This window comes from Ptychodera flava, chromosome 10 (assembly GCF_041260155.1).
Source record: "Ptychodera flava strain L36383 chromosome 10, AS_Pfla_20210202, whole genome shotgun sequence".
In the NCBI taxonomy this organism is placed as follows: Eukaryota; Metazoa; Hemichordata; class Enteropneusta; family Ptychoderidae; genus Ptychodera; species Ptychodera flava.
Window position 1 is genome coordinate 7538008 of NC_091937.1, and position 27968 is coordinate 7565975.

Genomic DNA, 27968 nt, shown 5'->3' on the forward strand with positions numbered 1-27968 from the left:
ATGGCATTAATTAGAATGACCCTTTTTATCCTGTATATTTGACTTGGGTTTGGAATTAGATTGCTGTTTCGTAGACAAGCCTTTATTATCAACGTATTTATTGAAATTGTGTGGATCACTACCAAATTTCTCATGAGTAAGCACGTAATCATCACCAATAGCTACTACAGGTGTCAAATCTTGAACTTTAGATTCATCTAAAAAAGTATTTATAGCGAAGGGATGCTGTTCTGAAATTCTTCTATTACAATCAATTCCCTTAAATTATCAAATTCTTTGGCAGTTTGGAGCGAACGATACCACTTGAGAAAAATAATTCCGTTTTCCTTTGTACCCTTCACAAAATTTTGACCTGTCTGCTTTGGTAAATTTCTAAATTTCTGTCTATAGGCCCCTGGGAAAAATTCGTAAACAGACAGAATGGGTTTTTAACAACTTCGTAATTTTTGGACTGTTCATCAGACAATGAAGAAAATAATATATACTTCCTGCGCTTTCCCAATCAACACACTTTGTAGTAATATGGTCCAGGATCTACGACGCCAGTCAAGCCTTTTTACTATCCTTTTGAACGCTGAGAAATAAGAGTCAACTTTATCTTCACAAAGTCTGGGGACAAGCGTAATATTGTTGGCGACAAAAAATTATGTTTTGAAAGTTTTTAATTGGTATGTGCGCTCTTGTGATCGTTGGGCTTCCAACTCTATTTTCTTCATTCAAATTGTTACAGTACGCTTTTCTCGTAAACGTTTCACTTCTTCCGTTTCCCTTTCTCTTTTATATTCCTCACGTTTCTTGCATTGCTCAAATTTCAGTTTTTCTTTTTCAGGTTATATTTTCAGCAATTCAAGTGCATTAAACATCAGTAAAAGTTTGATCCACAGACGGTTGAACTGTAATTTGAGATCAAATATCAATAATTTTGAGTTTCCTCACACTACTGCTTAGAGAGACTTCAATTTGATCAGCAACGAGTCTTAATTCCGCTTTTCACGATTGCTCCAAATCTTGAACTCGACGACATTGAATGGCACCCGAGGCAGCCATTGCTTGACGGTACAGAGGGAAACGAACTCATTCTGTTAAAGAATCCCGGATGTGCCCCCAATTTGTTACGAACTACAGTAAACCAAAGTTTCTAGACGGGATGTCGGTCGAACAAATATCACTCCAAACACTAAATGTTATGTAAAACGTGTAGTTTAATGAAAAATTAACTATTGAATGAAAATAAATGCAAGTTATCACAATGACTAGGCGTGACCAGGCAACTTAAAGTGACCAAAATTGAGATAAGTATTGGTTCAATAAAAATAGTGCTCAGAACCGTCAGACGTCTTCCCTAGTCCGAACTGCGTTGAGGTTCCGCTATCTCACAACAGAGTCCGCTATCTCACAAGTCGAACAGACTGGATCCAGTTCTTGAACAGTTCTTGTGCGACTCTTGACGGAGAACTTCGACGTAACAGCGGTCATGCAGTTCTTCGGTCGCCCGACCAAATTGACTTCGCAGATATAGCAGCGATCAACTCCCACGATAGGACGTTTCCTAAGTCGCTGACACACACTTACCAGAATCTTGAGCGTTTTCGGGGAAGAACAGTCCAGCCAGTAGACAACTTGGCATTATTTCTTTGTCACCGAATAATCCAAATTTCGCCGATAAAAATAGCAACTGGGAGGCAAACGAACCATGGACTTCTGCAGATCACACTGCTCACAGAAGACAAACGACGTGGCGATGCGTGTGCTTTTATAGCATCAAAAATGAACACACGTGGTCACTCTTAGATTGTCCAAAACTACGCTCACTTGGTCACGCAAAAGGAAACAATACATTCGCTTCGTCAGCTTACAATAAAAGCTATCGTAACACAGTGGTCAGTGAACATGTATATGTTTGCATAAGGACAAGGGCCTATAAAGGGGAATAATGTAAGTTCCTCATCAGTGTTACTATGTAGCATGTAAATCCCCTATTTTTTTCGTTATGGGTGCATTGTCCTTAGGAAGAATATCTTCAGATCTGTGTTAATATGTTTGCTGGCAGTAACTTTCTAGTTTGGTTTGTGTCGCCAAGATAACGCCGAACCTCTCAGATTGTCGTTGTAGAATCTGAAAAAAAAGACAGATGAAAAAATCAAGCAACTGTTTATATGAACGTTATTGACTGCTTCTACAGGAAAATTATGCGAATCTTCGGATCCGGTTAATTGTTCTTTCAGGATTTTGGCTTAATTGGTGTAGTTAACTTACAGACCGAAAACTATATTATTATTAATATATTGTTATTATATATTATTATTAAATATATTATTTCATCGATCTTAAGGTATGTTTTCTTTTCTAGAAAAGAAGCTTCAGTACATCGTAAAAGAGAATAAGAAATGAAAAGAAAGAAGGAAAAGAAGGAAATAAAAGGGAAAAGATAGATATACAGAAACTGAAAAATATAAATTAAGAAAGTACGAAAGAAAGAAAGAAAGAAAGAAAGGAAGAAAGAAAGAAAGAAAGAAAGAGAGAAAACTTAAAATAAAACATGACAAAAAATACAAGCTAAATTTTTGACATTTTTGCTCTTTCAAGCCACAACAAGTGGATGATAATTCAATTTATCATTGTCATAGTTACAAGTTTAACAAATTGCAAAGTTGATTTCGTGACGCTTGTCTGCCAATTACGAATTTCCGAGACAAAAGTGTTACACCTCAATAGGTCAATGAGGTGAAAATGTATCTCCCCGTATTTTTCTTTCAGAACGTACCTGACTTTAGGATGTTTTTGCTTTCTGTATCTTTGTCTAAATATTTGTGGGCGACGCTGCGAATACCAGCCGAAGACGTCCCGTTACTCTCTGCGAAAGAAATACAAAATATCAACATACTTTAATATTTTTTAAATAATTTTTAAATCTTGTTTAAGTAATGAAAAATGCAAATATTACACTAGATGTATTCTCTTTCTTGGTGATAGATTAAAGAGACAAAGTCGGCCATATTTCATGAATTTTGTTTGATGCAAGATACTACTTATATTGTTTGACATGTTGAAAGATACTGAACCAGATATGAACCGAAGGTGCTCACGTGTTGTACAACAGGTTCATTAAACAGTAGTTCGCTTCACAGAATGTTGGATATCCAGTAAACAGACTAGAAAATTTTTACATTTACTCAACAACTTGACCTACTAATGTGACTCCTGAATGGAAGAAATGACTTTGAGTTTGACAAAATTACAAACTTAGTTATCAAGCATTGAAATTGACTGCTGATGACTCGACATGTATTGACATTTATCAGACACTACTGGACGCTTGAAATAATACAGTATGACATGAATTACTGCATACTTTTTGACTGTTATGAAGTTGTGCAAAACAATTGTACCTTTGACCTGTCGCGTTTTAAAGTGACACACAACAAGCAAGGAGATGTTACGTAACATTTGCACACCTCAGGATAATCACTAACCAAAACACAAGAACAAAGACAGACATTGTGACAGCAGTTCAATTGAGCACACGACGCGGAGTAGAAGACAGACTTCTGATAAGACTAGACGTGTATACGGTCTACTGCCAGAGTAACTATCTCTGACGAGGATTTATTGTATATGTTTTTCAATATTCCTGTCAGTATACCAAATTCATACCAATATAATCAACATCCGTGTGAGGCGTGTAATAAGAACAATCAGATATCTGTTATAACATTATATGTAGCAGGTTTCATCAACTTTCGCACACTACTCTCCGAGTTAAATTACTATGTAAATGAGCTAATTATTAACTTGACACATCCAATGCTTCTCAGTACAATTAAATATTTTTCAGATCAATATCTGTAGCAAGTTTCATCAAATGTAATGCTGTAATTTTGGAGTAATATCACTAATTACAAAGTTCATTAAATATGCAAATGAACCCTTAATTAACTCCACATAACTGAATGCTTTACACCACAATTAGATTTGGGGCAGTGATTTCGGAGTTCTATGACTAATTACAAAACTTCATAAAATATGCAAATGAGCTACTTGTTAACTAGATACTGCCAAATGCTTGTCAGTACAATTAGATATTTATTAGATCAATATCTGTACCAGATTTCACTGACTTGGGTGCCGTAATTTCAAAGTTATATACCTAATTACAAAGTTCATTAAATATGCAAATGAACCCTTAATTAACTTGACGCTACTAAGTGCTTTACACCACAGTTAGATATCAGTCAGATCAGTATCTGCAGCAGATTTCATCACATTTGATGCAGTTATATCAGAGTTATATGACTAATTATAAAACTTCATAAAATATGCAAATGAGCTATTTATTAACTTGACACTGCCCAATGCAGTATAATTAGATATATATCAGATCAATATTTGTTGCACGCATCATCAATTTTGGGAATTTCAGAGTTTCTCACAAATAACAAAAGTTCATTAAATATGCAAATGAGCAGATAATTGACATGACACTCACAGTATCATCATAATGTTCTGAGATTGTCATCTGTGAAAAGTTTCATGAATTTTTTTGCAGTATTTCTTGATATATGTCTAGACTGTCATTACCGTCTCCATTGGGAAAACATTGTGCGGAAAAAATGACATCGCATAACTTCATTAATATGCAAGCCACACTAACCAAAATCTAATCATTTCTTGCAAGTAGCATATAGTACCTGTGTACCAAATCTCACTTGAATCTGTTCAGGCGTTTTTGAGTTATCGTGTAAACAGACAAACAGACAGACAGACACACTAACATACACACACACACACACACACGGGACAGACAGACAGACATCGCTTTGACATTAGCCCACGTGTGAACACGAGAGCTAATAAATGGGTGACCATGCATATATTCGACCCCGGTTTTAGTCAAATTGAATGAAACCATCGCGAAAATGAATTAATGGTCGTGACCGTTAATTCATTTTCGCGATGGTTTCATGTATCGTGTCTAAAACCGGGGTCGAACATATGCACGGTCACCTATTCATTCAGTATTTTTCACTTTTAAGTCAAGATATCCTCCGTGGATAGTCACTTCATTCTTATGTGTCTACAGAATTCAGTAGTCATTTAATGGGGAGTGATGCTAACAAGTTGTGACTTTCACGGGCATGTGAGGACTGTAGGCCTGTTACTTGTTTGTTTTTTTTGGAGATTGTGGGAATTTCCATTGCATGCTTACCCTTTGATTGGTAAGGAGCTTTCTCTTGTCCACAGAAAGTCCTCTTCCAACCATCTTGGATGTCTGTCTTCAACGCGCAGTGGAATACGAATATGAACAATCCCTGAAGGCAGTTGAATATTGCGAATAGATACATGAAAACGAGGCTGGCTTCACTGATAGCAAATATGGCGAACGTCCACGTCAGACCAAGCAATGCCATCAACCCGATAGCCGCCTTTAACTGTGCTTGAATACTGAATCTTTCACTCTTAGTAATGGCCCTGGAGTTGAGTCCACATATTTGGTGGATGACAAGACAGAAGATGACACTGTTGAAGATGAGAACCACGCCGAAAGGAACCAAGAATGCACCGTAGAAAGCGTATTGTGACAACCAGCAACTGGAAAAATACAGTCATAATAGAGAAACACATTAATTTATCAGTGAAAGTACAAACTTGTGTTTAATCCTCCAACCTTATTCTTTTATAGAGACCAATGGAGTATACATTAGTAATGTGAGTGCTGTGTCATACAGGTCAAAGTAATGGGGCTTAAAATCATGAAAAATTCCAAACCTGCAGCAAAGACCCTCGATCTCGATGGTATATGCATGCAGACACACCGTTGCTACTGTGATAAATTCACTGGGTCAGTCCACCAATTTGTCAGGCGATCAACCAGTCAGTCAATTTATATGTAAATAACTCAACAAAACAAACCAGTCCATCCGTCAGTGAGTCGATCAATCAGTTAATAGAACAGTTAATTAAACAGCAGTAAAGCAAGTGCCTTAATGTAATTGGCCGATTACCGTATTTGATCGAGTATTGAATTGCACGTCAGGAGTTTGAAACATGACATTACTTACATCCTGTCATTGTACATGTATCCATAGTTTTTAACATCCACGGCTAGAACAACGATCACAGTGATAAGGGGAACACCTAAAATTAAAAACAAACATAGACAATGAACTCTAACGAATGCAAAAGAAGTCTTAGCCTTAGAACTCACACCGAAAGTGTCAATTAAGAGATTCCATTCTGCCGAAAACTATTAGATCAATTTTGGTCCTTTTTCTGAATATTACTTACGTTTGACGTGCGCGACTTTACATCACAATGATTGGGAATATGCAGAGCAAATGTTAAGAATTTATAAAAGCAATTTGGATGCTAATACTTGTTGTACGTTGCAAAAAAACCCGTTGTCTGAGAAAAGAAAACGCGGGAATATTTGCGAAGCATTTTGCCGTCTTGGGTTCCTTTACTTTGAGTCGCACCCGAAGAAACAAAAATTAATTCTGTTGCTGATAATGGAACATTCAGAGAAAAACAAATTTGAATTATGATTATGGTGACATGCACGATAGTAATTGTCATATAATCTCAATTCACCTTACCCCAACCAATCAGGCAGAACTTGACCATGAAATTCTTGATGTACTTCTCAAACACTTTGACCAATTTCAGATACAGATACGTTGCTTCGAGTGCCATCCACAGCAAGACAGCCAATAGGAAATAATGTTGTAAAACAGCAATGGTGGCACAAATACCAGGTATTCTCGGTCCAAGGTCAACAAACAATGCACCAATCAGGAACATCAACAACGCCATGGAGAGGGCAGAACATAAACTGATCAGGATTTTCGTAGCTTTATTTTTCTTTTTCCTGAAATGTGATTCAAGGATGTGCAATATAAGTTTTATCCTACATGATCATATATATTATGATTTTAAAAGAAAGCTGAAATGCAGGGTGAGAATCTCTATGGCAGTTACAGTTATTATGGAAAGATAACGTCAGGATCAATTACAATGAAGACACAAATACACTAACGTTTTTACCACGTGACTGTTTCCTGATATTATTTATAATCGCACGCACTTTACGAGTGAAAAGGCTGTATGTTGTTTTGACTGTTACAAAGCATTATACAGTATGTCAGAATCATAAAAACACCACTCGCATAGTTTGTCAGCTTTCAACTAAAGAGATTTACCAGCATTTTTATTCGTTATTAATAGTCGCGCCAGCGGCTTACTGACTACGTATACGCCTGCGCTTATTCATAATATAATATGCGACTAACCGGAAGTGTACCCTACCTTCATGGGCGCCGCCATGTTTTTTTGAGTACTCGTAAATAAACAAATACAAAACGTGCAAATTATTATTTTATAACATGCAATTTATAAAATATATCTTTTGTTAGCCAGTTAGTGTTATTATCCACCTTGTCGCTGATATAAAATATCGTTAATATATATAACGCGTAAAAAGTAGAAAATGGGAGAAAACTGTCGTGCATATGAACGGGGGCATACGCAGAGAATGCTGGGATTGAATTTTAGAAAAGCGCCCCCTGTGTCAATAACTAGATTCAAAAATTGCCAGTTTTTAGACGGAACGCTCTAGTTTTCAGCTTGCAAGTGGAAGGTGGGCAGTGCGGTTACCATTGCAATGGTAACGATTACATAATACGTCCCTTGTTTAACACAATAGGCTGTTATCATGGTAAAAATTGCCAATTTTTGTCCAACATTTTTACACATTACAGAAAATCTATTCCTGCACTGCTGCAGGGTTTGACGTCGTGTACGTCAGTGTACGTACGTGAACTGTTTTCATCAGAGGGAAAGTGGGCATAGTTGTCATATAAACGTATATGAAGTAACAATTAATTATATTTTACCATGAATCAATACAAATAACATCGCCAATCTTAACCCCTGGCGCGACACCAAGGGCTGAGCCCTATATAATATTATTATCAATATTTTTCTTTTTCCTTTTGTCACCTTTCAACATTAAAGATGTACGAGCGCTGTGTTTTCGCAATGAATGACATGTTCGTTGAAAATGGCGACAATATTCTTTTGACCCTTTCAGTACCTCAGTACATATTCATTTTGTGAAGGAAGTGGACTTGACGACAAAATTACGGATGCAGCAAAATATTACACCCTAGGTTCAAAATAAAATAAATGAAAAACAAAGCATTGCTCAGTCACAATTCAGCGTACACGCGACTTGGTTCTGCAACAAGCTTGCCGCATCCTCATCGTTATTACACAATGATGTGATTGTTTTCGCTCAGTCTTGGAAGCAAGAACGTTCAAATATATTAAATGTTGGTGCACATGGTACTATTTTCTTCCCATATAACACATTTCATTATTAAGAAGACAAACACATAGCAAAGATTCAGAATCTATAACTGCAATCACACTCACCTATAGACGATGACACTGACGAGCGTGATGGCGGACGCAATTAATGATATTCCGCAACCAATGTAGGAAATTATCGATAAAGATTTCTGGTGGGTCTCGTCGATGTCATTACTGTAAATATTCTAACACAGTATGCAGAAATGAAAATATATAATGTGCGTAACCACTACAGAAGTTTGTGAAAATTAATATCTTTGTGTATACGGAAACTCACGGCGTCCACTTTCGCATTGTGCAAATAGCAATGATGCTAGAAAATCAGTCTTAGATTAACATTAACCACAAAGAAGTGTAACTTGTATGAGAGTCACTCCTAACAATCCACACTGTCGTACAATATGCAGATCAAGTCAACGGTTCTTTTCCACGTTACCATGATATATTGTGTTTGTTAATCCGACCGATGTCCAACAAAGACTATGGTTGAAGGTTGGTTCAGTAACTATTACCATCACTACGTGCATTAGCGCCGAACTTTCAAAAACATACATGCCGAGTAACAAACAAGAGATTGAGGCTTTGAATTTGACTCACCACAAGAAGAGCAAAGTTCGTTAGATGATTGCATTCACAAACTGTAAGGTTACTTTCAGTTCCCTCGCCATCTGTACCGTCCGATGCAACCTCACAGCCTTCTTCAGACCAAGCACCAGCGCCATCTATTGGTAAGAATACGAATTTTTTCTAATTACGGTTTACTGCTATCTGACAGCTACGTTAGGCTTTTCCTAAAAATATGTTTGTACTGGAAAACAGAAAGGTCGACACACCTTATCTACCAGAGTAAACAACGCACCCGATTGATATGGACGGAAGCAACAAATCGATCAACGACTGAAATATTGTAATCGTTTAAGTTTTAATTTAGGAAGCTTTAGCACTGTTACAAGACAATGAGTAAGCGTCATGTATGAGTATTATCCATGTTGCATATGGTATCTGATTATCTAATTTTACGTTCCATCATTAGCATGGTTCGCCCCTTTATCAGCAAAGTAAGATATATTGTGAAGTTCATTACCGTTTTGTAATATCTGTAGCACATGTTATTTCTTATCAACATTTCACACACAGATCGGAAATGTCTGTGACGGAATGGCCGTGAATCGAATGTTTGTCACTGTCACTTCCCCACTGTCACTTCCCTATTCTGAGTAAGAAAGTTTGTAATTGTTCTAAACCCAGTGATTGTAGAATTACACGTTAGATACTGACCCTTTGCGTTTTCCAATCACTATCACAATTGTTTTGAACTTCCTCGCCATGGGTACTCTACACGATCAGTCGAGCATAGCAATTATTGTATTCCTAAAACACGGCTTACAGTCACACAACACAACATTAAGTATGCAGCAATCAAACATTGGAATTCTCTACCTTCTTCATTTAAGCAAATAACGTGTAGACAAAGGTTTAAAGTAGAATTAAGAAAATACTTAATGAACATATAACAATATTACGGAAGCGTATTCGTGCCATTTTTTGTAAGAAAAAAAAATTAAAAATCTCGTAATTACGAGTTTTTGATTCTCGTAATTACGAGTTTTCAATTCTCGTAATTACGAGAATTAAAATCTCGTAATTACGAGTTTTTATTCTCGTAATTACGAGTTTTTGATTCTCGTAATTACGAGTTTTCAATTCTCGTAATTACGAGAATTAAAATCTCGTAATTACGAGTTTTTATTCTCGTAATTACGAGTTTTTGATTCTCGACACTATACGCCCTGATTCTCTTAGTTATCAGACAATCCTTGATAACTCAGTCCTTATATAGTTTTGAGCTTTTATTTCTCATACATATTGTTGGTTATTGTTCAACGAGAATATGGTGTTTTCAATATGGTGTTTTCAATATGGTATTATCTTGATTTATAAGGTGTAGTAAGCAATTATAATACACTCGTAGATGAATAAATAAATGAATGAACTTTGGACTGTTACATGGCTACAATTGTAGATATTCAGTATGTTGTCCATTAGATCAAAAGTCAAGCATAATAGCGTGTAGATTTTGTCTGGCTGGATAAACATTCTTTTTAGGGTGAAATATCAATAGTATGACATTATGCAAATATTTCACATCTGTCAACACCTTGATTAGAGTCTCACAACCTGATAAACAGCCCCTCCCCGCATCAGGAGATAATCCCCGAACTCCGAATACCTGCCGATGTGATGTTATTTTTTTTACATCCAGCATAGATTGGCAGTTGCCATCATGTTGGGTTTGCACTAGAAATTATGACGAACAACTGACATCTTCTGACACCCCTTCATGTGTGAAAAAGACATTATCCAAAACAGCAGTGAATGAGGAAGTCGGACAGATTTCCGAACTTTCAGATTAGTATTATTTGCTAACAAAGATTTACACAATCAAAGTTTGTATGGAGACAGATAAAATAAAGAAAGTTTAAAAATCCGTGTCTTTGCATTGCTTCCTCCTAATGTAAAAGAATAGTACACAAACATTGATTATGATCAAGGATGAATGACCGAATTGAAGTGCAACTCATTTCAAGAACCCAAGAAATGATTGAAAATGGCAAATAAAAGCGAAAATATGTTTATTTTTATCACAGATGTTATCAAGTAGAAGTGAAAAGGAAATCTCAAAATAGACGATGAGTTGAAATAACGCTGTGATAGTTAATTTTCATATGCTTCCATAAACATTGAAATTACAAAATCATCATTATGCAAACATTCTGGCAATTTGAAAACCTCATAATTTTGAGATTTTTAGAAATTTGCGATTACTTGACTGTAGTTTTTGACCATGTATTCATTTATTCGCAATGACAATGACGGACTATAGATTCTCATGACAAGATAATTCTCGTAATTACGAGTTTTTAATTCTCGAAATTACGAGTTTTTAATTCTCGTAATTACGAGTTTTTAAATCTCGTAATTACGAGTTTTTGATTCTCGTAATTACGAGTTTTTGATTCTCGTAATTACGAGTTTTTGATTCTCGTAATTACGAGTTTTTGATTCTCGTAATTACGAGTTTTTAATTCTCGTAATTACGAGTTTTTGATTCTCGTAATTACGAGTTTTTGATTCTCGTAATTACGAGTTTTAATTCTCGTAATTACGAGTTTTAAAATCTCGTAATTACGAGTTTTTGATTCTCGTAATTACGAGTTTTTGATTCTCGTAATTACGAGTTTTTGATTCTCGTAATTACGAGTTTTAATTCTCGTAATTACGAGTTTAAAATCTCGTAATTACGAGTTTTTAAATCTCGTAATTACGAGTTTTTGATTCTCGTAATTACGAGTTTTTAATTCTCGTAATTACGAGTTTTTGATTCTCGTAATTACGAGTTTTTAAATCTCGTAATTACGAGTTTTTAATTCTCGTAATTACGAGTTTTAATTCTCGTAACTATGAATTTTTGAATCTCGTAATTACTGGTTTTAATTCTCGTAATCTGTGTCTTCATTCTCGTTATCTTCTCAAATGGCGTACTGACATGGCCTCTATACATTGTAGTTTTCCTCCAGCTACATTATTACCTCTATCTACATTATTACACGACTTTGGTCAGTCTGGGGGCATGATATAGCATAGCCATTAACATGAGAACGTTGCAATAGTGTTAAGGAAGTCTGTGCCTGTATAGAAACAAAACACTTCAGCCATGTTGCTTAGTTTGCCAATTTAAGGGCAGCTTGTAATCTGTAAACTCTGTACTTAGTGGATCAGCAAATCAAACTTAAATTCACAGTTCTCACTTGCACCGAATGTCAAAAGTTTGATACATCGCAACCATATTTGAAAAAATGCATTTATTCACAGCATAAATGTAATAAATAAAATTAAACTGAACTACAATTGACGACTTACAAACTTACAAGAAGAAAACTGTCAAATATTGATTGCAAATGGCATTGGCATTCTCAAACACGTGCGTTTGTTAAATGGTGTCTAGCCTATCGCAATACGTTTCCATGTGATTTACTCAAAGTTCACCATCCATATTTTGGATCACTATCCGGTCAATCTGAAACTGATGGGAAAATAAGATATTTTAGAACATAATTCCATCACAACATGATGTATTAACAAACCCATCGATACAACGCACACTGCACGCATGAACGCACAATGCAAGACAAGCAGTACAATGAAAATATTTGGCAACTACATTAAGCAGAATTAGTAGGTAATTTGTACAATGGTCTTTAACAGGAATTGACTTGACTTCTTTTAATTAATTCCTGCTATTACTTATCAAATGATAGGGACAAACAGATCGCCTGCATCAACTTAGATGTGAGCGCACTGCAAACATGGAGCTGTTCATACAGCATGGTGGGTTGTTGTTGAAGTAGGGGTCATACAGGTCAATCACTCTTATGCCGCGCATTCGTGGCTAGCACATCGGTGATCATTGGATGGCATGCATCTATTATCCCTAACAGGAAACTGACCAATCTAGAAAGAAACATTTCAGTGAAAATTCAGGCCAACTACACCGCGTTTCAGACAAGAACTTCCCATCTGAGCTTAGCTTAGCTGTGGCTGTGCGTGACCTTGACAACACCTCATTCACCGATAATGGCGGCAGTGAAAACAGTCGACGATGTAGTATGCTCATGTAATTCCGTTCTATTGCAGATCTTACCTTTCGGTTTGGTAACACTCAAACAACTCCTCAATGAAGTTTCTTCTTCTCAAAATGTTTGTAATTGTTGACTGACTTCGAACATGTCACACTATTGTTGTGATCAAATGGCCGGCATGGTAGGACACGTCCCTTTGAAGCCTGTTGCGTTCTCTTTCATCACGTGTCATCAAAACGAGATAGAAGTCGGCTACAAATAGACGCTAACAGAAGTGTTAAATAAAACAAAACCCCAAGAAGCCCACGCAAATATTATTTGCTGAGCAGAAATATCACAAGAAAGGTGATGTCAAGAATTAAAATCTCATAACCAAAATCTCGTAATTACGAGAATCAAAAACTCGTAATTACGAGAATCAAAAACTCGTAATTACGAGATTTAAAAACTCGTAATTACGAGAATTAAAAACTCGTAATTACGAGAATTTAAAACTCGTAATTACGAGATTTAAAAACTCGTAATTACGAGATTTAAAAACTCGTAATTACGAGAACCAAAAACTCGTAATTACGAGAATCAAAAACTCGTCATTACGAGAATCAGAATCTCGTAATTACGAGATTTTTAATTTTTTTCTTACAAAAAATAGCACGAATGCGCTTCCGTACAATATGTATCTTTTTTCTTGAGTTGTTTATGTATCTAATGTATTTTATTTCCTCTTTATCTCCGATATGTATTTTTGTCTTACTTGAGCCCTTTATGGCATCATCGTTTGCAGTTATTAGCTGAGTAGTGGGCCATGGACTCGACTAGTCCTTATGGACTTTTTCTATGGTCCAAACCAGATAAAGTCATACTTTCACAGTGACTGTAATATTTTTCTTGTAATTGTCCGTTTATCTGGTTGAATAAACAATTCAATTCATTCAATTCAAAAAAACTCAAAATGTTACAAAAAGACAATGACCCCTTAATGCCACTCTCAGTACATAATTAATAACGCTTCTTTCTAACGACAGAAGAGTAATAGATATTGCTAAATGTAAACTTTATTAAAGAGAAGACATACGTGTGGTGGAATGGACAAGATAGCTTCTCAAACAATTGACACCGTCACTGTTGATATCAATATTAATAGGGTTACATATTCTGTATCCAATCCCTTCCGCCCATTGTACAACAATAATAAAACTTTACAATCCATAATTTAAGGAATAAAGTCACAATGACGTTCCCTTGAACACGTTTCGTACTTTCAATACATGAAATGTGTACGCACTGCCAGTTAAACCTTACAACGGTAATATTTCTGAATGTTTTCCTCAAATAGTCTAAGAAAGAGCACACAAATGATAAATGACACTCATATTCTGACTCAGTTGACAAAATGTACACAGTCGTTGGTCTCTGTCTTCCTCTTTAAATTTTTAAAATTATGAAAGGGGCGACCAAAACGTGCAAGTGTTTGCATAATGTAGACTGGTACTTTAACACAGAACTAATATACTTCACATAAACTGATATATTAAAAAATGTTGATATATTAAACATGAACCAAAAATATCATCATATAGCTATATCGATACAATAAACTCGAATCATATTTCAGATCAAAATTAGCACGACTTGTTTTTATAAATATATATATGCAGAAGTAGCGGTACGTGTTCCTTATTCATTTTGCGAATACACCAGACATTCATGTCGACCTTCGATAAATGTGAAGTAGATCACTTACCACTAAGGCTATAGTCCCAAAAGGCACAGCTCACATTATAAAGGGTAGAATTGACCACCTGTAAAATACGTGTATATCCAGCAATCATACAATTATTAATATGGTTCCAGTTTTTAAGTGCGAAATAAGCCATTTATTTTGCTGTGGCAATCATATTTACAACGTTTATGTAGTTTGCACTCAAATATTGTCTATACAACTCATCCAGTATACTGTATGGGGGACACGTTCCAAACAAATGGAGGCATTGGCTGAGATAAACAACGGCATTAATAAAGAATAGCAAGGAAGACGAAACAAAAACAACGCCAACAAATCTTCTTACCTGATTATTGCGAGGTATTTGGATTCTGACAGGGTCCCTTAAGTTGGTGATTCTAAGCTCCCCAATACTGGCTGCAATGACAGGGCTGAACTGTGCTTGCGTACCATTCATGTCAACAGCCTGCAAAAGTTCAACAATACATTTTAAATGCAAACACTTGACTTCACTATAGATAGTTCGAAAAATAATCGCAATCATACCAATCCATAATCCAATGACAGTAGGTCAGAATTCGTAAGACAATAGTTGTAAACATAGACACAAAACAGCACAGAACAGACAGCAAATAGACGGTACACAAACAAAGTCATATTCATGAAATAAAGATATATGGACCTCTGGCTAGAAGACCAAGAAGTGATGTCAGGTGTTTCGAAAATAGTAAGCGCATCCTGACCCACATGTGGCACCCGCCATATATCAATCTATAAGTCAGATAGGTAGTGGTCACTAACAAAGGCCCAATGTCACGTCACCGATGCCATCAGTGATCATTTGTCGAAGAGAGATGCTGTATTTATCTACCAGCTTGCGATACCTGTCAAAAAAAACCTTGCTCTGGTGTAACCTTGATTTAACAGTTTGTAAGAGAGATGGCCATGTCTCTGTACAAAATCACCATATGAACTGCATGCTCTTGCATATCGAATAAGCTGGGAAATGTTTACTCCATAAGCTGGTGAGAGTGGAATATTACTTATGAGGTGTGGAAAATTGATTATACTAAAGTTGAAATCATCTCTCTTGTCATATAGCCTAGTAGAAAGGTGACCATCAGAGTCAAATTCAAGTAAAATGTCCAGATATGAAGCAGAAAAGGCCGTCCAGTATAAAGTCTCATCAAGAGAATGGGCTAAAGAGTGTGTTCAATAATATTGTGGGCTAGCTCATTTGAAAAAAAATCAACGAGCGGTCAAGGAAACAATATCAAATATGCCCCAAAGATGACACTGTTTCTTGCACTTACCTTAAAGAAAGTATTCAATTTGTGAATTACAAATTGTACTCGATTGACCTGAGATCGTTCATCTGGTTCTAATCCATCAAGCAGTGATATCGGTAAGTGAATGGATGATTCAGTCTCCTCGATGACGTCATCAGGCCCCGTTCGTCTCGAAAGCTCAGTCTGGATCAGAAAAAATGTGAAAGCAATTATAAATGTTTAGTTTGTTCATTATATGAGCATGGATGCCGCGGGAAGGCTGAACATTCTACTTCGCATTGTACATCCTCTCTTCAAAGGGAACTAGTAGATTTTTCTCGTCAGTCTTAAAATGATTCCTCCACAGATTCTTCCATTCGTGAACCACGATGACGTTTGCTTTATTTTTCATTCTCTATAACTTTATTACAAGTAGAATTAAAATATACTATCTGCATCATTTTGAATTATTTAGTAGTCATTTTCTTCCTTGTTACGCACTTTATTTCGAATTTGAGGGCGTCTGAAATATAAATTACTTGTTTGTCGTAACATTGTAGTTTTTACTGTAAGCTTGTAGTAACCGCTACAATCGGTTGCCCTGTGAAATCAAAATTATCAGACTGTGCTGCAACTCACAATTTAACAGCGACTTTGCCAATTTGGACCTCTCATCTCAAGGAAGTTGTCTACCAAAGTATAGCTTTCCCATTGATATCCACAGGGATAACACAAGTTTAGTTAATATGTAAGGTGCAGGGTGGATAAAACCTGTCTCTATATCTACACGAAGATAGGGAAGCCTAGCTAGGTCATGATTATCCAAGCCGCGCTACAATTACAATGCTGAGGTTGGCATTTATCATAAAATATATTTGTATCTTACACGCTTTGATGCAGAGCGTCGAAAACGTGACTTACTTTCCCAGATGAGAACCAGAAGTTAAGCCCAACAAATAATTCGGAATTTATCTCTGCCAAGATCAATGCGATATTCTCCGTTTCTATGGTAACAGACTGATTTCCAGAATTCATAGATTCATTAATAAATTGTACGATCAAAGAAAGCTTCTCAACCGATTCGATGAGTCTGGAAGAGAAGCAAAATAAATTATGTTGTCATAGTGTGGTTTGAAAACAAATTTAAACTTGCCGTGTGGATAGCAATAACCAAGACTAAAAGATTGTGTTACTGTTTCAAATAAACTTTTATGATTCGTTACGTCAGATCTTAAGGCTATTTAAGCCAGTTGTCTCCCCGGATGCTTACTATAGCTTCTTAATTTGCAAGGGGTTTAAGTAACTATTTAATCCTTCAATCGGTGCACTGCCTTATTATTATAATTCTTTGCAAATTTCCTTCTTCATTATATTTTTTAAATATGTATTGGTGTACTCCGTTATTCATTCGTTTATAGAAAGTATATGAAATGTATCTGCTAATACGAAGGAGTATATAAGAATAAAACAAACGTGCACAGGTTTGGGAACATTTAGATTCAGATTTCAAGAGAGAATTTTAGAGTATTGAACCTCTAATTGCTGATTGCATGAAGTACACTATGCCGATCGAGATAGATACAAATTTTAAATCTAAACTGGTAAAAGATGGCCTGATATTTTTCGAGAGAAAATCTTGTTTTCGTTGTAAATATATCGTGATAACATTACCTTGAAGCGATATTTTCATTTTGTTGACTGGCAACCAAGACTCCATGATCGACTTGTAGCAAATTATCGACACTCATTAGCACATCTTCGGCAACCTCAATCTCGGTGCCGTTTACTCCACTTTCTAAAATATTATCGATGACGTCGACAGAAAGCGTGACGTCATTTTCTTCAAAATCGTCTGCTTCAGAGGTGATATTGGCCAATTGCTCAGCAACTTTCTTTGCCTGTCCTGAAAAAGAAAACAGTTTCGCTCTCTCATGACATTTGGAGCACACTAACATCTTCTAAATTAAAATATAAATATTTTCGATAAAGTGACTTCTGAATGGTGTAAGAAGGTAATCAAATTGCTATTTCAAGTCTAGAGAAAACTTTCTTGATATCGAAGGAAGTTTTTAAATTTTGGAAATGTATTTCTGGTCGGCAACTTTAAAATTGAGAAGGGTGGGTAACGATTACACTTTTGTTTTCCACTTGTCATAGAAATTATCGGTCATTTGCGATCGGCTTGATAGAGAGCCAACACGATATACTTGTGTTGGTATAGGGGGTTTTGCGAACTTCTGTCACTTTTTCATCATTTGGCAAATTCCTTTCATCGGACACAATTATGACGTGCACAGTATAATGTACCACTGTTTGCTTACACACTAATTAGGATACGTAAAACGGATCGAGATAAATCGATTTACAAGTATCAATTGACAGAAAAATGTAAGCAATATTTAGCAAATGTCTTTGGTCTTTAAGTTGTGTATGGATGTGGTTGTCGATAACTTACCAGGCGGAATGGTGGTATTAGCTAGATGGTTTAAGCGTTCTCCTCGGTTAACTTGACTATGCGGGGTACATGCTGACGTAACAGGTGGATCCCATTCAGCCCTCGGCGATCTCACTTTACACTTACTGTGAATATGAAATGGGTGATATACATAGTAAAATTGCACTGCATTAAAAGTAAGTCGGACAATGTTGCATCACAAAATCACAAAATGACAAAATTGAGTGACGAAACGTCATCAAATGCGAAACGCCAATCGGTTAAATTTGGAGGAAGCTCTTTGTGGAGATAATTGTTTTCTTTATTACCTGATTAAGAATGGTTAAATTAAATCAACTTTTAAAATGGTAGAAAAATAATTTATAAAAACCTGCTTTGTTCGCTTAAGAACATAAGGTTTATCTTTATAAACATAACACTGCTTGACGGTGTTATAGTGTGTAAATATTAAGTGAATACAGTCACGTTGAATGTAGCTGCAATTTTTATCGTTTTCAGCGTTTGGAGCCTACCATTCTCTCTTTGCTTTGGACGTACTGTTTTTACTGTACGGACACTTTATTTCACGTGTTGTTCTGACATCAGTATCCGGCCAATGTATGATACCTTTGTCGTCAGAGGTGATGTCCGTAGGGCACAATTTTGGCTTGTGTGGTTGCCGTTCTTCTTCTGAACAGTTCTGAAAGTGGTCGATTTGCGCTCCATTCGCTGAGAAAGAAATTTGTGGATTTGTGAGAAAAATGACCTTTCTGAGATGATAACAGTGTATTTAGTGATATAGAAATGCCAATATTTGTGAAACCTTCCTTGCGATGACTTGAAAATTTTTATCCGCACAACTATGTTGACTTACACCATATGCATGATAGAGGCATCGTAGTTCATCTAATTCTCGTAAATACATCAATGCATCTATTGGTCAGAATTGTTTTTAAAGTGCAAATCGATAGATAACGAGTCATTATAGATGAAGGAGATAATTGGTTTACAAATGATCGTTATACTTAGGAAGGCATGGCTAGCATTTGAAGTCCGATCTTTGTTGATAGTCGGAGCAGTACTTTAAAAATTCATAATTTGATATAATTTGAACATATGGATATTATTTCAAGGAGTAAAATTCGCGGAGAGGTGGCAATACTTCTGAGAACGTATACTGAATAATTTCCTGACCAATTTCTTTTCATAATATATATTAAATGCTCTTGTGAATATTTTTTGTTAGCGATGATAGCAAAATTGTTGAAAGTTATACCATTCGTGGACAGCCACGCAGTAGCTTAAACAAAGACAAAAGAGCCATTGGCTCCTGTTATTTGATGCCAAAGAGGGTACTTCTGAACGTTTTCTTTGAGAGATTTTAGATGTAACTTCTCTGGAGACAATGACACTTATCCACCCATCTCTACTCGGTCATATCAAGCTTGCGATCATATTGCTTTTAATGCGATTGTAAACGTTGGCATTTTAAAGTTTTGGGGACTCACGTTTCTTGAACATTGCCGGTAAAGTTTAGGGTTGCCCACATGCAACCTATCGCACTGCCGAATCAAGGAGATTTTAGGTAATTTTGTCATTGGCTACATTGATACTGTTTATTATAGCCAAAACAGGGGATTATGTGCCAGAGAGCCAGTAACCCTATTCTTGACGTCAGGAAGGCAGATGGTCTCCTTCCTCGCAGGCACATAGTTAGTAGCTTTTACTATATTTTTTTATTTCATGCCTGTCTCACACAGTTTCCACTCCAAATTTTGGGGTTTATCTGCGAATGACAATCACAAGCTTCATTTCAATAATAAGCAAACATCAATTAAAACAAGGACGATTTCTATTGTCGAATGGCGCATTTATATTTTTGAATTACTTGGGTATCTTGTTTATCGATTTTTTATGAATAATTCACTGTGTGGCAAAAGTGTACAGTGAAACAGATTCAACGCCAACATGATGTGCGCATTAAAGGGACAGAGTGGCTCTTTTTTACCCTTTTGGTGATATCACGAAAACTTGGAATATTTGCATAAAGTCACTAAGTATACAAAAAAACGACGGTACATAACTACAACAGCATTATAAATTCCCAATTTGCTGAGTGCAAAAGCCAATATCGTTTATGACCTGTGGATTACAGGGATTTTTCCTTTCTTACTTGCTTTCCTATGGCATTTAAGCATTGCCACAGTTACATGAAAACTGCTACCCTAATCTATGTGAAAGATGCCGCAAATTAAGATGCCATTAAAAAGATTGTTTGAGGTCCAAACTTTGTGCAACAGTGTATGCACAGCCATGCACGGTAAGATTTCTCCAAAAAGGATTGTTTGGATTACTTGAAATGTTCCTCTGAGTATTTAATGTTGTCTAACTGCAAGCGGAGTTGAGATTATGCACAAAATGACCATTATTTCAGCATGTTTGAAAAAGTCAAACAACACAAACTACTTTTCCATGAAAAAGCTCAAGAAGAGCGACTTTGTCCCTTGGAGAACAATTTTGATAACTCACGAAACTGACAGATGAAAAACTTGTTTTTATGGTCGCATTTCGTGTCATCAATCTTCAAATTACTATCATTGAAGATGTTGATCCTGCAAAAAATGTGATATTGTTAGAAGTAGTACATTGAACAAATTGAGCACTTGCCATAGAAATTACGAAAATGACTTCAAAAGCGCCCTAAAGTCTATGAGCTGTTGCAGTAAAGTTCTGACTTCATTTCCAAAATGTTCGTAACAGTTTGAGTGAAACATTCCGTAAATTTTTATTGTTATCATTTGTCATTATATTTTTACCAATTAGTTTTGAGTGACATTTCTTTCTCATTAGATTTGTGTGTGTTCCGTGTCAGCCTCTAAGCAATATTTATCGCGGATGATAGAATATGAAATTCTAACAACGGGAAAGGTTTCCAAACAGAAGCAATAATGTCATATGTTTCTACACGATATTTCTTAATTTACTGCTTACAAAATCAAAACTTATTTAATAATAGATTGCACAGTGTGCCAGAGAAGACAACCACAAGCGGCTTCTTGATATGCACATGTCACTGCAGTAAAATAAGAATTTTTCCTTGACTTCGTAGTCGCCGTCATTGCAATCTCACAACGTTTCTGACTGCGTCATTGCATGCCCCTACTCCAGCTACAACATTTTTACTCTGATCAGAGTTTTGCTACGATAAAGTTATAAAGCTATATTGATGAATTTAAGATTCTAAAATAAAATATTCATTAAATTAAAACGCATCAATATCATTTTGCTTTGGATTAAACATATAACAGCGTTCCGGATAGCAGCAGTCATGACTTATGTCAAGGGTCATCGTCCAGGAGCACAGTACACTCGGTCGGCTGTAGTACGCATAGCCAGCGAAGCAATTAAAACCTATCACCTTTGACGAAATAGAGTATCTTAAAATGATTTTTTTCAAAAAAACATCTAATTTTGAACTCACTTTTGAACATTGCAAATGTTACTCTGCATGAACCCATCGGTTCAGCTCTATTGTGATATATTAGAGCTAAGTTTCATCAATTCCAAATCACAAGAAAATATACGAACCACATTTGACAGCAAACGCTGGGACATTGGCTGTTCTGATAAGATATTTGTGGTGCACACTTTGCGATGTCGTTTGGCTGTCCGGGAAACCATACTGGATCATCTGTTGCAAGACGTTTCCCGTTTATCCATGTGAAGCTATCTTTTCTATTCATACATCCTATCCAGTAACCCCTAACGCAATCGGCACTGGTGTATATGCTATCGTTCATCAAGTGCCCTCGCACCTCTTCGAAGACTGAATTGTCGGAAAGAACCGCCAGGTGACCAACAATATCGAATTCTTTGTAAACACACTCGCAGTATGTTTGGGCTTCTTGCCATCCACCTTGTAAACTTATGTCGGCAAATATCTGAAACGCGTCTTTTCCAATCGAGAGTATATCTGAAAGAAGTAGTTAAATTTCCGGCCCATCAATTGCTTAATCTTTTATGGTTATATAAAAGAATTAAACGTAATCCTTGGAGCACGATAATTACAAAATAAAATCTCGGCGGTTGTATGGCTAGGCAAAGTTGCAATTAGTAAAATACGGTTTAATATATGTCAGAGAGAGAGAGAGAGAGAGAGAGAGAGAGAGAGAGAGAGAGAGAATTTAATTTCGTGGTGTCGTCGTCATATAGAATGAACAGCGCTGAAAACACCCGTTATGACCACATTTCGATAACAATATTGGATTTGATAATATGACCTTGGACTTTCCATACAGATTACAACATCAATGCACAAAAAGTCTTACCATCACAATGCGGTTCCTTTCGCTTTGTAGAATTTTGACAAGACTGTTCTGCTTCAAGTGGAAATGCTGCAATGAACACAATCAATAAGCCCGTACATCCGAAGTTTGTCACCATCGTTCAACTGTAGTGAAAAGAAATGTAGTAAATTCAAAGTACAGGAAACACATGTCTGCCGAGATAGCCACAGTAAAGGACGAAATAGCCCTTGTTATATGTATACAAATCAAGGCAAGCCTGAACACATAAAATTAATAGAAAATCATATGTAATAAAATGGCAATGCATAATTTATTACACTTCTTCTCATCTACCGGCGATGGATTTTTCATATTACCTGAATATTTTTCAATGAATATATTGGTGTCGGTATAGGAGCAAGCGCTCTCTAGATCACTGGCACCACGTGTCTGTCCCTCACGCAAATCAAGTTTGAAAATTTGATTTGGAGTATGTTGATCACAAAATATGTTATTTTCTTCTGATAATGCTAAACAAATAAATACATCAATCAGTAGGATAACTGATAAGTAAATCAACAAAGCAAACAAAAACAGACAAACACAGTCAAACAAAACAAACAAACAAACAAACAAACAAACAAAATAAACAAGTAAATTTATAAAATGAAAACTGAGAATGCGAGGAACTTTTTCCGCCTCAAAATCGATTTCACACCCCTTAAATAATAGACGATTTATCTTGGTTTACCCTGTATAACATAAGTCTACAAGTTACATTGTGTCGATATGCCACAATGTGACGAATCTTTATCAAAGTATGAAGTGGTTTTCCCCTGTTTATGTATGCATTTGCGTGCACTCTGGAAAGTGTTCACGACGATATTGTGACCAAAAGGCTCGCGCTTTATGCACATCTCTTCAGATCGACCGTTTCAATTTACATGCCACTTTCTACACGTATGGTACAGTAGTGTTATACACTTTTTCAGTCTTTATGTGGTATTATTCACAGAAACCGTTGGAAAACTCAGGGTATTTTGAGATTGGTTTATTACACATTCGCAGCTATCGTGGCTTTAATGACTACAGGCAGTAAAAATATTATTTATTTACTCAATGCGCTTAAAACCATGCGATGATCAGACTCAAAATAGGGCTTGTTAAAAACAGAGTCCGAAAAATTGTCCCCTCGGCGCATTCTATCTGAACCCATTATCATTCTAATTTTAAAAAAAAAGAAACGCCTCATTGCATTTATGATGTCTGAGTGACATGCTCCAAACAATTTAATTTACTGGGAAAGATATCATGGAAGTGAGTTTTGCAGTGAACTTTGTTGAACTTCATATTGAAAATATCTGAATTGTTTTGAAACCTTGCTGTGTGCCCTGTAATCACATCACACTCAGCAGTTTTCTGTTTGTCCTGTTCAAGCTGATAAACATTCATTAACTGCCAGAACGATCACATTACCGTTGTTTTATTAGAGCAAGAGTGATTGCGTGCTGCAAATTGTTTGCTTTACTGAGCGAGCTTTGTTCCGCGTACAAGCCTATCGTCGTAACAAGTGGAAGATATTTTTAATCAAGATGACAGGCCGACAAAGCTTGAGCGCTGAAATAACTCTCGGATCCTGTCGGCGAGATTGTCAACATATGTTGCCGCCCAAAACAACATTGTACGGTACTTGGATATACACATACCCTTGTACTTATGAAATCACACGGAATGATCACCTCAAGCTAAATCCATACAAAGTCGTACATCGAACGGCGGCAATATCTCTGGTCTCTCAGTAAATTTGCGAAGGTTCACGAGAGCCTTACATCTTGTGCTCAATTTGGATAGTATTTTTACGTTTTGTTAAGTCTGTTGAAGAAATTGTCGAGATAGAAGAAATTGCTGTACGTACAGTCATATTTATCGAATGATAAATATATGCAATGGTATTTTTGTTTCTTTTGAAGCCAAACAATTGAGTAGTGTTACCAGAAGACATTTACAGTTCAGGCAAGAGTAAAATGGTTGGTTCATGTCTCGTTGATTAAAAGGTCGCCTCGCGGCCCCTTTAAGCCACGCACAACGAGGCACTTTAATAAAACGGGCAGGTTTTTGTCGGCTGTATTCCTAACCAAACTAACTTTGCACGACTTACAAAGGGGAACAAAGAACAAACATCAACTAAAATAGTCAGTACCAACAAGCACTAACACGAGAACCAGGACTATTGAGGACCGACTCTCCAAAGAATCAAGAGTAGTTTATTAAAGTTAGAGGGTCACAATATTTTTTTTCGAAAACCACCTTTGTCAAGCATGCATTGCTTTAAGGAAAAAGCCAAAGTTCAAAAGAACGTATTGGCAAAACAGAACCTGAACAGCAATTGCTGATACATCAAACAAAACGATGGGATTTCTGACATCGAACAGCGGTACCCAACTCTAAATGCATGTGCTGAGTCCAGACACTAAAAATATCACGGAACAAGATCATTTACATGTACTTCGTTGGTGATTGTAGAAAGCGTTTAGATTTCTTCGACACAAGTAACTCCGTTAAAAACAATGTTGCATTTGTCCATTTACTGACCCTAGCTTGACTTTATGTCAACGTTCTGAGTATGGGGGCAGAAGGGGCTACCCCCAGTCGTGAGACTGATTAAATTTGTGAATGTTATAAGCACTCAGATTTTGCACCATGCATTGTTGGTCAAAGGTGTTTTAAAGAAACTTAAGAACATGGGAAACATCTTGTTAGGATGTGAATATTCTTTTAAAATACAAATTATGTTCAAAATGAATGTTCTGCACCTTTTATGCTACACTCCGTGTTCATCCTTTCCCTGACATTCCGGTACAGTTACAAAGTAAGCAGGTCACATGCAGTGCAGTGGCAGACGACAACGTTTTCACTATTTTTGATAACGTTGTACTTCATTGGTGACAGACTCGCCATTTTTTTTTCTGATGGATATCTAGTCCGGAGCAGAAGTCGGAATATCGGTGAATCTCGCCACGGAGTTTGTGTTACTGACGCTGAATAATCTATGGCCACGAAATAGTATAGTCACTGAGTCTCATACATTTATGATCATTTCAATGTTTCTAGTGTGAATTTAATGTATTTTGTGGTCATGTGAGAAAAAGAATCTTACACACCGAGGACCTCTGATCCTAGGTCCTTGGTGTGAGATTCTATTAGTCGCCTAGTCATGTTAAGCCGCCATGGAAATACAAAGCGTAACTTTAGGCCGTTTTGTATTTTGCCCATTAATTTATTATCAATGTAATACATGTCTCGAAAGAGGAAGTTTTCAACTTTTACCAAAATTTCCCCAAAGAACTTTCGATCATTTATTAAAACGGCAATGAAAAGTTGGGTCACCGTGCAATGTTTTGGATTGGAAAAACAAACTACTCAAAAAATTACCGTGCAGGGAAAATTTCAGTTTTTCGTTTCTATAGGAACAAGACGGGGAAGCTGCACACGCTTTTAAATAAAATCACACAAGTATCAGAAAAGAAAGGTCATTGTATGGTACGCTCCAAACGATTATGTCAAAAGTTCGTAGACACAAATGGGAAGTATATCGAATTCGAAATTTGATACATCATGTCGCACTGCAAATCGAAGATATCTGATCTGTAGTTATGAAACCCAACTGTTGGTACAAATGTCCGTTACACCCCAGGCTCTAGGCTGTACAGCTATCCCTTTCAAGGCTAGAACCATTGTTGAAGCCCAAATAGATGCGAACGTGTAATAAACTTATCTCAAAGTATCCTCAGTTTTCCAAGAGTTTTCTCAGAATAAGACCCAATAAAGACTGAATTATGTATAACACTATTATAGGTGTCGAAAGTGGCATGTAAATTGAAAAGTTTTAACCTCATTTTAGATTTCCGGCCATTTTCAAATACATCATCATACGACAGAGAAAATAAATATTACAGCAACAAAATGTTGGCCATCGTGTGTTGTGCATTCAAGTAAATGGCATCATGCTTGTTTGTTTTAAGATCACGATGTGTATGTGCAGGAAATACTGTTTTTTTGTACTTTTCCAGGGGGGGGGGGGCATTTTATTAGCCGTTCGTTATTCAGCCTGGTAAAACGTGTAGGCATGGTCCAAATCAGTGAGCATTGATACTTCTATTCATGTTCTTCAGTTAGCACATTTACACGAACCAACTTTGGTTTGAAAATAAAAATCATAAAAATTATGCATAAAATTGAATTTGGCAGCTAGTGGGGCTGTAATTAAGAGCCAGAACAATCACCGTAACTTATAACGTCACTAAATTTACCGCTGCGTCGTGTGTGTTAGGAGCAACGGATGAGTTGTACAAATATTTTGGAATTATGCCGAACGAGATTTGTTCCGGGTTCAAGCCACAGATTCTGACAAACATATCGACAAAAAAATAAGTGCTAAAGAAATGAATGTATATATCATAGGCTGTAAATACATAATTTTGTTACCGAAATAGCACCATGGTCCTTTCATACATACATTGCCGTTCTTTTTTGCAGTGACACACTATGGACTTCCCATTAGCTTAAGCCATGCAATGTTACACGTACTAACTTGCAGAAATTTCACTGAACTTACACTTGATCTGTGCAGGGTCATTTGAGGTCCTCACTTCGTAGAATACATCGTTCAGAATGTCAGTATACGGTTTGTCATAGATATTATCCACACACTGTGCCCCTCCTATGTGGAGGCAGTGTTCCATATAAGTGATAAGGCAGGACGTAAACCGCCGAACAGTGACATTTATTATGTGAACAGTGTATGACACATGCTTAACGAAACCTTCCAAGGGTGAAGCTCAATTCCGTTGAAAGTGATGGCGTGACCGCGATGTGTAGGTAAAAATAGTGTATGGACGATCACTTACCCGACAGAATGTGACGGAGTCTTTCGTTCAACACGAGGCCGATACGTTTGAAGTTTGAGCTGGCAATTTCAGTTCTCTGTCACTTAGAGTTGTGTATGTGTAAGGTCTTAATGGCAAGTTTCACCCGAGTATTTGAGAATCTGACGTACGATTTCAGCGATACAAGTTAAACCGGCGACACGCTTCAATTAATGTCTATTTTTGATCCGATCACGTGAATGGAGTCTTTCATGACTCTTGACGTCTCTTTATTTGCATCCGGCACTCGGTCATTGTTCAGCAGTAACAGTGGCAGGTCATTTGAGGTCATGTTTGCCCATAGGTCTCCTTAAACATCCTGTGT

The 27968-nt window shown here is 36.5% G+C and overlaps 1 protein-coding gene across 1 annotated transcript; it reads right to left on the reverse strand.

The window, feature by feature from the left end:
* Positions 1-1184: 1184 nt before the first annotated feature.
* On the reverse strand, positions 1185-27825 carry LOC139141884 (adhesion G-protein coupled receptor G6-like). Its single transcript, XM_070711641.1, has 18 exons — positions 27626-27825; positions 22761-22882; positions 22021-22405; positions 20962-21044; positions 18966-19161; positions 18454-18578; positions 17670-17901; positions 16920-17088; positions 16044-16202; positions 15077-15196; positions 14752-14809; positions 8965-9089; positions 8431-8552; positions 6594-6865; positions 6060-6135; positions 5207-5589; positions 2765-2854; positions 1185-2115 (listed from the first exon to the last, which is right to left on the reverse strand). The coding sequence occupies exons 2-18, from the start codon at positions 22873-22875 to the stop codon at positions 2096-2098; spliced, it is 2730 nt and encodes a 909-aa protein (XP_070567742.1). The 5' UTR covers positions 22876-22882; positions 27626-27825; the 3' UTR covers positions 1185-2095.
* Positions 27826-27968: the final 143 nt, after the last annotated feature.

Coding starts and splice junctions, on each gene's coding strand:
- LOC139141884 (XM_070711641.1), bottom strand. CDS start 22,875: ATGGTGACAAACTTCGGATGTACGGGCTTATTGATTGTGTTCATTGCA. Junction 22,406..22,760: donor AAAGGAACCGCATTGTGATG/GTAAGACTTTTT, acceptor TACTTCTTTCAG/ATATACTCTCGATTGGAAAA. Junction 16,203..16,919: donor TCTGGTTCTCATCTGGGAAA/GTAAGTCACGTT, acceptor TTTCTGATCCAG/ACTGAGCTTTCGAGACGAAC.